The 14,790-nt window shown below is 43.0% G+C and overlaps 1 protein-coding gene across 1 annotated transcript in view; it reads right to left on the reverse strand.

Moving 5' to 3' along the window:
- The window catches only part of LOC149447417 (protein mono-ADP-ribosyltransferase PARP14-like), a 127,931-nt gene that overhangs the window by 65,795 nt on the left and 47,346 nt on the right, over positions 1 to 14,790 (reverse strand). Inside the window, exon 2 of the mRNA XM_089652608.1 lies at positions 2,087 to 2,157. Within this exon, the coding sequence (XP_089508734.1) occupies positions 2,087 to 2,137 (51 nt within the window). The 5' untranslated portion in view covers positions 2,138 to 2,157. The remainder of the gene's footprint in view (positions 1 to 2,086; positions 2,158 to 14,790) is intronic.

The raw sequence follows: 14,790 nt of genomic DNA on the forward strand, positions 1-14,790 counted from the left end.
GAGGAGGAGAGCGCACCAGGCAACAGGTGTAGTGCATTGTGGTGTCCAGTGCGTTACCTTTTCTACTCTATCCAAAACAAAACAAAAATAAAATGTTTCACTTACTTGTAAAATCCTTTTCTTGAAGTACAATACAGAACACAGGCCTTCATTAATCAAGATCATGAGTTATGCACTGCATCCTTCAGGTGAGGACTCTTAAAGTTGTTAGGACAGTCTATATAACCCATCCCACTCCAATCAGTCCTCAAAATTTTAGCAGACAATAAGAGGAAAATGATTTTACAGGTTTTTTAAAAAACAGGACACAGGCCTCCATTAATAAAGACCATAGGATGTCCCTAAACAGTTCAACCGAAGGGTGGGCAACAGAGCAAACAATGCCAACTGGCCCAAATTCAAGAGAATCAAGTTCCCACATTAAAGTGCAGTGTGATCTTATGGCCAAACTGTTCAGTGAGCTTTTACTGGGAAAAGAGGGTTCCTTTTCTTTAAAGAGTAAGCCTTGGTCATAACCTGCCTAATCTACCTGGAAACTGTGAAACAAGACAAAGAACTGCTTTTACGAAAGCCTAGAGGCAGGTTTAAACTGAAAACTTGAGGTTCAGATAGAAGCAGTGACCGAGAGGAAAAGCTGCACTGGTATCATACTTCATCTAAAAAGTGTAGACAAATCTCTTTTGGAGGCTGTGGAGTTGTTCAGAGTGAAAGCAGGACAATGTCTTCAGGTCTCAAAACAACCATGACCTTATTAAGAACAAGGAATGGATTTTTAAAAGGTAGGCCATCAGTTCTGAGAGACTTACTGTCGATGCCATAAGAATCACCACCTTATGAATAAGGTCGTCCAAGAGATTATCCCTAATGGGCTCAAAGGGAGGCTTCTGTAGAGCAGGCAGAACCAAGTTAAGATCCCAAGATGAGACTGGCTAATGAAATCTAACACAGTGTGAGTGGTAAGCTAGCCACCCTCTGAACAAAGGCCTTTACCAGTGAATGAGCAACCAGAGGTCTCTAATAGGGAAAAACCAAAACTGAAATCTGACCTGTCAGGGTGCTCATGGCCAAGTACTGCTCCAGTCTAGACTGGAGAAAAGACAAGATACATCCCACAAAGTATCATCTAGGATGAAACTTCAATAAATTGCACCATGAGAAGTATGCATTCCAAGCACATAATAGAGCTTCAGAGAAGTCAATTCTCTAGCTTTAAGCAGTGTAGAAATAAGAGTCAGAGAGACCCTGTTCCCTCAGGACTTGGTTTTCAACAGCCAAGCCTTCAAGCCAGTGACCGTGAAGCAAGATGGTAGACTGGCCGTTAGAGACAGTAGTTGGGGTCGGTCAGTAAGGGCCCCTGGACTGTCTCCCAGGAGCTAGAGAATGTCCAAGTAACAATTCCTTCTGGGACAATTTACTGCCACCAATATCCTCGGAATGCCCTCCATCTTGATTCTGTGATGTAGCCAAGGGAGAATCTGTAGGCAGGGCAGCCATCAAAAATTTTGGGACCCCTTACACAGCTTTAGGCCTGGGCGCCCCCAGGCCTGATCACACACATTTTCCAGGGCCCACCCACTGGCTGCTGCACCAAATCCATCCACTGGCCAAATCCAATAATGTGGACTTCCGGGAAGACAGCATCACAAGGATCAAAGCAAGAAACTTGGGAAGACTTACGACGTCTCAGGATTGTAGCTAAAATTACATAGTCACATATTATGATTGCAGATATATTGTACGTATCACTATAATATTTATGCCTAATTGCTAATGGCCAAAATTTGGGCTTCTGCTATCTTCGTGAGAAAACATTTCCAAATCATGCCATACGACAGCATAGTGGCTTACTGATTAGCACTCCTGCTTCGCAGCCCTAGGGTCCCAGGTTTAAATTCCAACCAGGACACTACTTGCATAGATTTGCATGTTCTCCCTGTTCTTATGTGGGCTCCCCCCATGCTCCAATTGGCTGCTGTCCAAATAGGTCATAGTATGTATGCATGGGCAAGGACTGATGTGAATGTACAAAAAACACAGAGAAAATAATCAATGATGAATAATTACCAGTAATGAATATGGCACTGACCTTTTCTGGTTGTTCTTCATAATGAAAATTCAATGAAGGGTTGACCTCCATACTGCAAGCTTGTTTGTTAACTAGAAAAGAAATACATTTGTATGTTTCAGCTGAATAATTGTGTTACATTCAAGTCTATTGATGTACTAATTTATCTTGGTAAATTGCTGTGATTCACATAAACCTGTCTGTTTCAGCTTAATCAATGAAAAGTCCATATCCGTACTCAAAAAAGCCTCACAGCAGCTCTAGGTGCCATCCAAACTCTGGGTCTAATCACCTTCCCCCTGCTATACAGAGAAGAATTTGAGGTTGCACTTTGCTTCTAAGCTTGCCTTGGACATAAATCTAATGAAATGTCTTCGCCACTTGTTACAGAAATGTGCACTAGTATGTTTGGGCTGTGCTATTAGAGCAGGGGTCTCCAAACTTTCTAAACAAAGGGTCAGTTTACTGTTCTCCAAACTTTAGGAGGGCTGGGCTGTGATCGGCGGGAGTGGAAAATGCCCTGACATTGGTGGAAGTAGACAATGGGGTTTATTTACTAAAGCTGGAAAGTGCAAAATCCGGTGCACTTCTGCATAGAAACCAATCAGCTTCCAGGTTTTATTGCCAAAGATTAATTGCACAAGCTGAAGTTAAAAGCTGATTGGCTACCATGCACAGCTGCAACAGATTTTGTACTCTTCAGTTTTAGTAAATCAACCCCAATGTGTCAGCCCGGGTTCACACTGATGCAGTGTGGCAAATAGCATTCCTGTGCAAATCTCATGCGATTTCTATGCAGTGCAGTTTGAGCCATACATTTTGTATAGCTCAAACTGCACCGCATCGGCACCAAAAAAGTGCAGGACCCTTTTTTAGTCTACACTAAAATCGCATGCATGTTCACACTCATGTGAACTGATTCTGCACATCGCACGGGATGCAATTATAATGTGGTGCGGCAATCGCACAGAAACCGGTGCAAATTCTGCACCGCATCAGTGTGAACCCAGGCAGAGGCATGGTGGTCAGTAGGATTAAAACAATTATATAGGGCCGGTAGGAGGAATAGTGCTTGATCATTGGTGTCAGTGGGAGGAGTAGTGCCCCAGAATTGCTGTCAGTGGGAAGAATAATGCCCCGTCATTGGTGTCAGTGGGCGGAATAGTGCTCCATCATTGGAGTCAGTGGGAGGAATAGTGCCACATCATTGGTATCAGTGGGAGGAATAGTGCCCCATCATTGGTATCAGTGGGAGGAATAGTGCCCCATCATTGGCATCAGTGGGAGGAATAGTGCTCCATCATTGGAGTCAGTGGGAGGAATAGTGCCCCATCATTGGTGTCACTGGGAGGAATAGTGCCCCATCATTGGTGTCAGTGGAAGGAACAGTGTCTTATTGTTTATTACCCATAAAGTTGGTAAGGTTAAAAAAAAGACACCTGTCTGCTGTCTTAAAATCATGATGGTAGTCCAACGGTTATTTTGCCAGAGATGGATTTAGATCTTTTCAAGATAGATCATATCAAACGTAGAGATCCAGCCCTTCTCCGGATGACCAGGGTGTATTTATATATGTACTTTTCCCTCAGCAAGTAACAGTTCTTTTCCAGAGAGATGCATTTATTTGGATAAAGATATTTGTTACAGATGACAGAAATCCAGCTGAATACTTGTAAATATTACATTGAACAACAACCCTCAAAGTCCCATTTAAGATACTTCATATCAAGCATAGAGATACTACATCGGCCAGCATATGTCCGATCTATAATATGCACCTAGGTAGCTTCTATGCATGCAACAATGTGAGTTATGATCTATACCTGTGCTCCCATATTAATGACAGGAAGAAAACTCCTTTCCCAGTGGAGGTACAGACAAGGCAGATGACAGGTAATCATTAAAACCCTTCAGAGAACCTTCCTGTGTCCTATCACATTTAACCAAAAATAAGCTTCCTTAATATACACATTTTTCCCATTCAGTACAACTGTGAGCACACACATTTCACTACCTAATTTTGGCACATGTGTAGGTACTGTCACCACATCTGGCACAGCTTTATGGAATTTGACAATGTTAGAGAGGCGATACTGCTAGAAAAGTGGCAGAAAAAGTATTACTTTATTGAATTCCCCAATGGTGTGCTTGCCATTTCTCCTTGCCTGCCTCACCCGGCACTATAATCTAACACCTACACCATCCTTGAAAGTCCAACACTGTGACTTCAACCCTCTCAGTGCCAAGAGTAGGCATCCACGCTGGTCTCTCTGGCCAGCTTTAGTTGTATGGAGAATGAGCAGTATTGCATCCCAAGCAGCAGTGAGCATGTCTACAGTTTCCACATCTCTACAATGCAGAGAGCAAATAAATGACTCCTTACAACCCCCCTCCTCACATTTGTCCCATCACCCATTCATACCAAACATGACAATCAAGCATGCCCACATAGTTGTTGTCCTACCCAGGGTTCCTGCTGCCCACCATGGATATGTGCAGTAGGAACCATGGGAGTGGTTGTGTCAGAGTGGGCATGCAGGAGAGCCAAAGCCAACATTGCATGATAAAAGGCAAGCAGGAATTTTAGTTTGCTTTGTATGGGTGAAGGTGCAGCAGCAGTGAGATAAAGGTAAAGCAGCACAGTTAGTAACTGTCAAAAGCCAGTCCCCTGGTGCTCAAGACCCCTAAGCATGCTTGTTAGTCTACAAGGCAGAACTAAGCTCTCTCTCCTGATGAGCAGTAGCTGCAGCCCTGGGGAACAGTGTTGTTGACTGTCAGTATTTTTACTGGCAGCCAGTAAAAAAACGGACACATTTCTTCTGCTAGTAAATGCCAGTGACAGCAAAAGATTGGCAGTTAAAAAAAAAATATGGCTGTGACACTTGGCTCAGAACTGCATGTGCGCAGTTCCGGTCTGGAGCCAGTCAAGACCATCTGAGTGCCTGCTACAGTGTGTTTAGGAGTCACCAGCGGGGGGCTGGTCTGGTAGAAGCAGTGCCCGAGTGTGTCATGTGATGTCATGGTTCAAAGGAGCTGAGCAGATCGGCCGGACGGGCCTGAGGGACGGGAGCAAGGCAAGCCAGGAGTGGGACTGTCAGTGCTGTTTGGATTGGAGTGGACTGAAGGGACCACCTGGCATGGATAGAGACTGTCACTGTGACAGAGGAGGGGATGTGCCCTGTCAGTGAGGTGTCAACATCATCTGTGCTACTGCACACTGCTGTCAGTGTCACTGTGAGAGTCAATTTCATGTGTGTGTGCCTGCCCATTCTAATTTCTTGCCCTCCTGTGTCCTGTCCCTGAGCTACTTACTTACTATATTGAAAATAAAATAAGAAATGTTTTTTCCTTAATATCTACCTTAATTCACATTGCTAATTGCATATTGTACTTGTTTGTAGCCTAAATACTGAAATTTGCACTTAAAACTGTAATTTTTTTACTTTTGAAAATGCCAGTAAAAACTTGGTTGTGCCAATAAAATTTAGGTGTCATGTCGGTGAATTTGAATCTGGTAGGTTGGCAACACTTCTGGGGAACCCCCCCTGACACCAGCTTCCCATAAAGAAAGGCCCTCCTGATGGGTAAAACTGGAATCAATTTATGGAAATGTTGACTGAGCACAAGAAGTGGCAGCTCCCGGGGGAAAGACAAGACAGCCAATGGTCACGTATCCTAGGCTCCTTCTCTTCCTCTTATGCAACTATGTGCTAGTGCTTTTACCCAGCTCCAGAAGATTCCAACCCCTAGTGTGGTGTGAGCAGGGAATAATGAAGTGCACTAGAGCCAAGAGACATGGCATGAGCACCCCTCACAGAAAAACTTTCTCCATTTATATATTACAGGTGCTTATATAGCACCATAAATTAATACAGACCTTTACATGCAGTATATATTGTACATTCACATCAGTTCCTACCCTCAAGGAGCTTACAATCTAAGGTCCCTAACTAACATTCATACACTAGGGCCAACTTAACCAGTAAACCTACCATCATGTCTTTGGAGTGTGAGAGGAAACCCATGCAGGCACAGGAAGAATATGCAAACTCCATGTCGTGGTTTGGATTCAAGCCGACAATCCTAGTGCTGTTAGGCAGAAGTGCTATGCACTTAGCCCCTGTGCTGCTCTTTCACAGCAGATTTCCAGCACATTTCCCTCTCAACACCACCCCCAAATCCCCTCACAGTTGGGCCCTGCTCACATTTCTCAATGCCCAGCCTCCTTCCCCCTCTCAGAGGGCTTATAGTGCATCCCTGCCCTGCGCATAGTGCTCACAGCAGATACCAAAAATACTCTACCTAAACCCTCCCTTATCCCCTCCAGAGTGTGCATAGCACATCCCCATTATGCCCCCTCTGCTCAGAGTGGTTACAGCGCATTCCCCAGTTTACCCACCCCCTACCTCTATTTGCCCAGAGTATGCCTTCATCTCCTACTCCTTCCTCCCCTCCCACCTTACATTGCAAACTGCCTCTTCTGTGCACAGTGCATCCTTCCCAACCAGTACACTTCTACTCACAGCAGATCTACAGCACTTCTCTCAAAACCCATCTCCCAGCTCAAAGAAAATTTCAAACCTACACCCTCTCTACTCCTGTCATAAGCTTTACCACACCTCTACTGCACATGCACCCCTCTCTTTCACATGCTCCAAACTGCTGTCCTCCACACATTGCCCCACCGCCATACACTCTGCATCAGTTTCCTGCACATACTGCATGCCATCATATGCTCTGCACTCCTCACTTGAACATACAACTTGCAGATATACCCCCCACACTTCTTTTTGCACATACCAGTCTTCTCCTGCAGATACTGCCCACTGTCATACCCTCCAGACTGCATTCCTGCACATACTGCTCACTGTCATACTTGCCACATTCCTCTCCTGCATATACTATTTGCAGATATACCCTCCACGCTTCCCTTCCTGCACATACTGGCTATCTTCAAACCCCTGCACTCCTCTACTGTACATACTGGCCATCTGCCTAGCCTTCACACTACTCTCCTGCTCAAACTGTCCAATGACATACCCTCTACATTGCTCTTCTGCGCATAGTGTCCCTTTCAAACCCTCATCACTCCTCTCCTGTACATGCTGCCTGCTGCCATACCCTCCTCAATGCTTTCCTGCACATACTGTCCACTGTCATACCCTCCTCACTGCTTTGCTACACATACTGCCCACTGTCATACCCTCCACATTCCTCTCCTGCACATTCTGTTCACTGTAATATTTTCCAAACTGCTTTCCTGCACGTACTGCCCACTGTCATACCCTCCACATTCCTCTCCTGCACATACTGCCCAATGTCATACCCTCCACACTTCTCTGTTAGGAGCTGTATCATGTGCTGCTTGCACTATGGTCCATCTGAGCTATTCTGCTGGGAAGTTGTCAAAGCCAACAGCCAACCATAGATGGTGGAGGCCTCACCCCACAGATGCACATATGCAAGGGGCTTGTAAACGTGCAGCTGTGGGGGGGCGGGGGGGAAGGTACCTATGTACCTTGTACCTGCTTCCTGTGAACCTGAACCCCATTCTAGCCCCTTTCCTGACCTGTTTTACCCATTGCTTCTTTTAAACCTGCCTGCCCCTGCTTATCTGACCTTCTCTTATTCCCTATTTGTTAATAGTTTGCTTGGTATTTAGTTGGATTGTCAAGTGGTTTGTATTTTTCACGCATGTTCACTGGTTTTCTATAGGTTCCTATGTTTATGTTGCTTCTTACCTGTGTTGTGTGCTTAATATAAATATCACTGTTTTTTTAACTTTAAGTTTGAGTTCTGTCCACATTACATTATAAGTCCACTTATGTATCTGGTCACACCTGTTCTACAGGATACCAGCGTATGGTATCATAACATACAGTGGATATAAAAAGTCTACACACCCCTGTTAAATTGTCAGGTTTCTATGATGTAAAAAATTGAGACAAAGATAAATAATTTCAGAACATTTTCCACCTTTATGTCAACACCTGAGGTAGTGAGTTCTATTGATCCTCAACTTGGGGTTCCCCAGGGCGCAGAGTCTAAGCCCCAGCCTGCTTGTTCACCAGAGCCCCTGATGGTGGGGATGGACTTGCAGCAAGCTGAGACCAGGTTGCGGCCCCCAGGTACGCCCAGCTGAGGTGGAGGAGACTGCTCGTGGGAGCAGAGTATAACAGGAAAAAACAGACAGAATCCAATAGGCAAGCTGAGGTCAGGACAGGCGGAAAACAAGCAAGGTCAGGGAACAAAGCCGGGGACGGTAGACAACATAGGAATCAAACAGCAGCAACAACCAGGAGCTCCAACAACTAAGAAGTTGCTCAAGCAAAGTGGCCTAGTCTGAGCACGTCTTATATAGACAGGCAGACAAGGAGGCAGGACAGGAAGTGATGGAAGGGAAGGAAATAAAACCCAGAGGACAGCGGACGATGCCCATAGATGAGCACAGACAAAAACATGAGAAGGGATCAGGAACAGGACTGCAGCAAGAAGGTAAGGACACAAACTAAACTGCAGGCTAACTTGTGACACTTTAATGTGACCTATAAACTGTACAACTTAATTGAAAATCAAACTGAAATCTTTTAGGTGGGGGGGAGTAAATATAAAAAACTAAAATAATGTGGTTGCATAAGTGTGCATGTCCTCTTATAACTGGGGATGTAGCTTTGTTCAGTACACACCTGCCATCATTTAAAGTGCCTCTGATTAACTCCGAATGAAGTTCAGCTGTTCCAGTAGGTCTTTCATGACATTTTCTTAGTCGTATCATCAAAGCATCAGAGGGATCTCATTGTTAAAAGGAGAATATCAGTCAGGGGAAGGGTACAAAAGGATTTCCAAAACAACAGTGACTTCCAAAGGATTTCCAAAAACTAGACGTCCCTCCAAAACTGATGAAAAGATGAGAAGAAAATTCTTCTGGGAGGCTGCCAAGAGGCCTACAGCAACATTAAAGGAGCTGCAGGAATATCTGGCAAGTACCGGCTGTATGGTACATGTGACAACAATCGCCCATATTCTTCATTTATCTGGGCTATGGGGTAGAGTGGCAAGATGGAAGCCTTTTCTTACGAAGAAAACATCCAAGCCTGGCTAAATTTAGCAAAAACACATCAGAAGTCTCCCAAAAGCATATAGGAAAATGTGTTATGGTCTGATGAAACCAAGGTTGAACCTTTTGGCCATAATTCCAAAAGATATGTTTGGTGCAAAAACACTGTACATCACCAAAAGAACACCATAACCACAGTGAAGCATGGTGGTGGCAGCATCATGCTTTGTGGCTGTTTTTCTTCAGCTCGAACTGGGGCCTTAGTCAAGGTAGAGGGAATTATGAATAGTTCCAAATACCAGTCAATATTGGCACAAAACCTTCAGGCTTCTGCTAGAAAGCTGAACATGAAGAAGAACTTTATCTTTCAGCATGACAACAACCCAAAGCATACATCCAAATCAACAAAGGAATGGCTTCACCAGAAGATTAAAGTTTTGGAATGGCCAGCCAGAGCCCACACCTGAATCTGATCACAAAACTGTGAGGTGATCTGAAGAGGGCTGTGCACAGCAGATGTCCTCGCAATCTGACAGATTTGGAATAAGTTTGTAAGGAAGAGTGGGCAAATATTGCCAAGTCAAGATGTGCCATGCTGATACTCATACTGAAAAAATCTGAGTGCTGGGATAAAAGCAAAAGGTGCTTCAACAAAGTATTTAAGGGTGTGCACACTTATGCAACCATATTATTTTAGTTTTTTGTTTACTTCCCTCCACCTAAAAGATTTGTTTGATGTTCAGCTGAGTTGTACAGTTTATAGGTTACATCAAAGGTGGAAAAAGTTTTGAAATGATTTATCTTTGTCTCATTTTTTTTTACATCACAGAAACCTAACCTTTTAACAGGGTTGTGTAGACTTTTTATGTCCACTGTAATGCTGATGCCAGTAATGACTAGATTTGGCTGCACAGGGGATATGTGATTTGTATTCTTTTGTTACCATATTGTTGGATAAGATGCATCCTGAAACATTACTATATGTTGCTAGCATCGGATAAAGGGTAATATTGCCACCAAAAATTGCAGGACTTAGAGTGAGCATCTGCTGCAATACATTTGTGCAGCTCATTTTGATCAGGGCAGCTTTTCATTTAGTGAATTTCAGCCACCAATTTCAGATATTTTCTGAGCTTGTCTTATCTGACAACTCTGGTGGTGGTGAATTTTCACCTCCCTTTACTGTGTCTTAGGTTGCATCTCTGGTGTGGATGGATGATAAACCCTTTTTTTAGGCTAGGTTCACACCTAAGCATTTTGCTGGGCATTTTGCGTCATGCAGAAATGCACTACAGTCTTTTTAACATGATTTCCTATGGGTGAAGTTCACATGTCCACGTTGTGCGATTTTTGGAAAGGGTGAGGGAATTTCTGAAATGCAAAACGGTATGTTGTGGTTTAATAGACTTCAATGGAGATGCAAAGAAATGCATCTAGTGCATTTTTTACACGTTTTGTATTTTTAGTCTGCCCAGCAACAAGTTGCCCCCAAAAAAAGCATCACAAAATGTGTCCAAAATGTATAAAAAATGTCCGTATGAAAACAAAAAATGCACCGCAAAAAGTACTGCAGAAATGGATCGAGCGCAAACTGCATGGGTGTAAACCTAGCTTTGAACATTATTTAGTATACTGATGAGCGGCTTTGCTGGATTGTATTGATGAAGTACCATATTCAGGCAGGACAGCCTGAATTATTGCCAGCTTTAGACCAGCCTGCTAACCCTGCCTTTTGACCAGTTTGTTCCTGTCCAGCTGGCTTCTAGTGATGGACTGTATGTCCGAATCGAATGTTAGTTTGACTTGAACATTGCCTGCTCTTGTGTTCAGCAAGCATACGAACAGCAAGGGCGTTCAGTGGGCTGTTTGCCCCACAATGCATTGTGCCCTGGCAGTGCATTCTGATTGGCCAAAGCAATGCAATGCTTTGGCAAATTACAGTGCATGATGATGTCACAAAGGGGCAGGGGTGACCCCTCCCCCTTGTAAAGTCATCGCAAGATTTAAGAACCGTCATCACGGCACAGCTGTCAGATGGCAAGAGCCAGCATTGGGAGCAGAGCGGTTTTTTTTTTCTTCTTTTTTTGGGTCGGCGGTGGTGGAGGGCATCATGATTGACGTTGGATCTACTTTTGGGGAAATTTTTTTAATATATGTTTTCAATAAAGGACTTGTCAAAGACTGTCTCCTGTCATTTTTCCACTAAACTTTTTTTGTGAATGGGTAGCGGTACCATGTGCCCCATACTCATTAACATGGGGAGGGCTGGGATCTGGGGTCCTCTTGTTAAAGTGGGATTCCAGATTCCGACAAGCCCCCCCCCCCCCCACCCACAGACCCTCACAACCACAGACCACAGTTGTTGGGAAGAGGCCCTTGTTCCTATCCTACCCTCCACACTCCTCTTCTGCACATACTGGCCATCTTCCAACATTTGCACTGTTCTCCTGCACATACTGTCATCCCCTCTACAATCCTTACTGCAGATACTGTGCCTCCAGTCATACTCTCTGCACATCTCTCCTGTCCATACTGGCCCCTGTCATTCTCTCCACACTGCCGTTCTGCACACTTCTGCCTGACAGTACTAGGGTCATTGGTTCAAATCCCAACCACGGCATCACCTGCCTGGAGTTTGCATGTTCTCCCTGTGCCTGCATGGGTTTCCTCCCACACTCCAAAGACATGCTTGTAGGTTAATTGGATCCTGTCTACATTGGCCCTAGTATGTATGAATGTAAGTTAGGGACCTTAGATTGTACACCCCTTGAGGGCTAGGGACTGATGTGAATGTACAATATATATATATGTAAAGTTCTGCGTAAATTGCCAACGCTATATAAGTACCTGTAAAATATAAATAAAATAAATATAAATCCTGTATAATAATAATAATATCCTCCACTGTGGTCCTATACATAATACCTACCCCATGTCCATCAAAAACTTAGAATCTCTACTTTTGTTGAGAAAAAAATATTCCCCTCTGAGTGATCTATGCACATTGCAAGGATTTTAACAACTTTGTTACAGATTCCCACCCTTGTTATTCTGAAGGAATAGCTGTTTGTTTGCCTGTGGCCATGTGCAGTCACTGAATCTGTATGAGAGTGGTTTTATAATTACCAATCAGCTGCTGCACCTGCAGGGCTCTGAGGAAATTGGCAAGGTTTGCATCCCTTTAGACACGATTTCCCTTTTGTAGGTCATACATGGGTAGAATTCCGAACAAATTTTCTTTAGAAAATTCTGAAATTTGTGCATTTTGTAATCTAATGGTGCCACCATTGATTTTGAAATTCAACCAACCAAGCCTTTAATATCACCTGATTTTGCTACAGAAAGGAATTTACATGGTCAAGATTTTTCTTTTCTTTCCAGGTCACAGCTCACGCTCATTTCTTTTTCAATTAAATTTCTCACACAATTCTTCCATCATTGATTAGAAATTTGTTCGTTTTTCAAAACATTTCCAACATGCCTGATCGCTTAAATTTGATAGTCACTTATAATTCGGCCATTGACGTGGCCCACTAATGGTGCGAAATTCGAAGAAAAATTCTTAGAAAAGATTTTCGAAAGAAACTCTTTTGTAATTTGACCCATGTATGGCTGCCTTTAGGGAATATCTCACCAAATATGAAATTTTTGTTGCAGGGATGCTCAAAATCTGATTTGTATCTTGGTGCAGACTTCTGGGAAAATCAGTAAGCCAATCACACAAGCAGGAAATGACATATCTGGGGGGTGTTCTGTACACCATCTATGTACAGAATGTCTCCAGGTAGCCATATTGCATTTTACAGAAAATTACAGTGATGCAGATTGAAATGGAAACTGGCAGACTGACCATTTGGAAACTCGGGCACTGCCCGAGGGCCCGGGGTCAGTAGGGGTCCCCATGAGATGCCCCTGGTACCTTTTTCATAGGCTTTTTTGAGTTTGGGCAAGGACACAGGGGCCCCATGATCCCCTATTGCCCGGGGGCCCCATGTGTTGTCAGTCCACCTCTGAATGGAAAGGTAATTTTTAAAAAAAATTCAAATACAATATTTGTATTTTTGTAATATTTGCAATTGTATGTGTAATATTATTATTTTTTTATTTGCTAGATTTTTTTCCCACTAAAGTGGTCTTGCCCTTTAAGTAAAAAATCATATTCTTTCAGTGCAATTTCTCTGAATGACATTTAGTTTTTTAAAGAACTTTGTATAGACTGTTTCGTTTTTGGTCTCATGTGTTTGGCCTCCTTTTTACCTTGTTCCATCTCTCCATACACCGGGGTGCTCGGTATGCTTTGCTTCATTGTCCCATACTGGCCTCTTGGCTCATCAGCAGAAGTTGGCTTCCTATTTGTTTTTGTCGTCCACTAGAACAATTGTTCAGGCCTGGAAGAGCCCGTTTGTCCCTCTTCAGGGGGTGCGGGACCATATGACCACTATGATGCTCAATGAACAGATGTCAAGTATCTGCAACAACTCCCAACGTAAATTCTTGAAAATATGGGAGCCGTGGTTGCAATATGCCTTTCCCACGCTCCCCCCCGGCTAATCTGGGGATGTGATGTTGTTTGGTATTGGCGTTCTTGAACCCCTGCTCTTGGTTTTGTTATCTTTTTTTCTTCTGTACTCCTCCTTTCTTTTCTTTTTTTTTTTTGTTTGTTTTTTTGGTGTGACAGTGGATAGCTGCCTTTAGTTTGAGTTACTATCGGTGTTATACTAATGTTTTGTCAATTAAGTGCCATTGATAGCCCCTGTGTGGGCGCATCGTTTGCTCTGTTGGTGTTAGAGCACTGTTTTTTCTAATTTTTTATATGCAATTGATAGCCCCTACATGGGCGTGATTTGTTGCTCCTGTGTTAAATTGGTAAAAATTAATAGAACCATTTAAATACAAAAGAACTTTGTATAATAAATAATTGCCATTCATCTTGTTAGAATATGTGTTCACCTTTTTTGGTTGTTACATATGAGTATTGTTAATGTCTTCCAGCCTCTCTACAGCAACTTCCTATTTGTATTCATGAACAACAGCAATACCTGCATGGCATTTCTCAGGGCCTGCAACATATTTTAAAAGCAGGTGACTTGTGAAAGTAGCTTCCTCCACAAAGGAAATGTCAAATTAGTGGCCTAGTTAATTTTTTTTTTACTTCTTGTTTCTCTCATACTCACAACACCTTGTTTTTCTAGCTGAATGACTTTAAACCAACAAATTGGGGTTTTAACAACTGCTGCTTTCCTTTATACTGACTATCATTTTTAGATAGACATATACTAGAGATCAGCCTAATGAGAGCAATCTTTCAGTATGTGGCAATGTTTTAAAACACGTTTTCTATAACATTCTAAACTGTTTTTATTTAAATAATAGCAGTATACAGTGGGCTTCTGCTTTGGAGAACTAAACAACAGTTGTGTTTTCCCTCTTAACCACGTCAATACATGGCACTTTTACCCCCTTCCTGCCCAGGCCAATTTTCAGCTTTCAGAGTTGTCGCACTTTGAATGACAATTGTGCGGTCATGCAACACTGTACCCATAAATAAAGTTATCAATATTTTTCACACAAATAGAGATTTTCTTTTGGTGGTATTTAGTCACCACTGAGTTTTTTATTTTTTGCTAAATAAACAAAAAAAGCCAAAACTTTTGAAAAAGTGTTTTTC

The sequence above is a fragment of the Staurois parvus genome, unplaced genomic scaffold (genome assembly GCF_062004578.1).
Source record: "Staurois parvus isolate SC_StPar_1 unplaced genomic scaffold, SC_StPar_1.0 ptg000688l, whole genome shotgun sequence".
NCBI lineage: Eukaryota > Metazoa > Chordata > Amphibia > Anura > Ranidae > Staurois > Staurois parvus.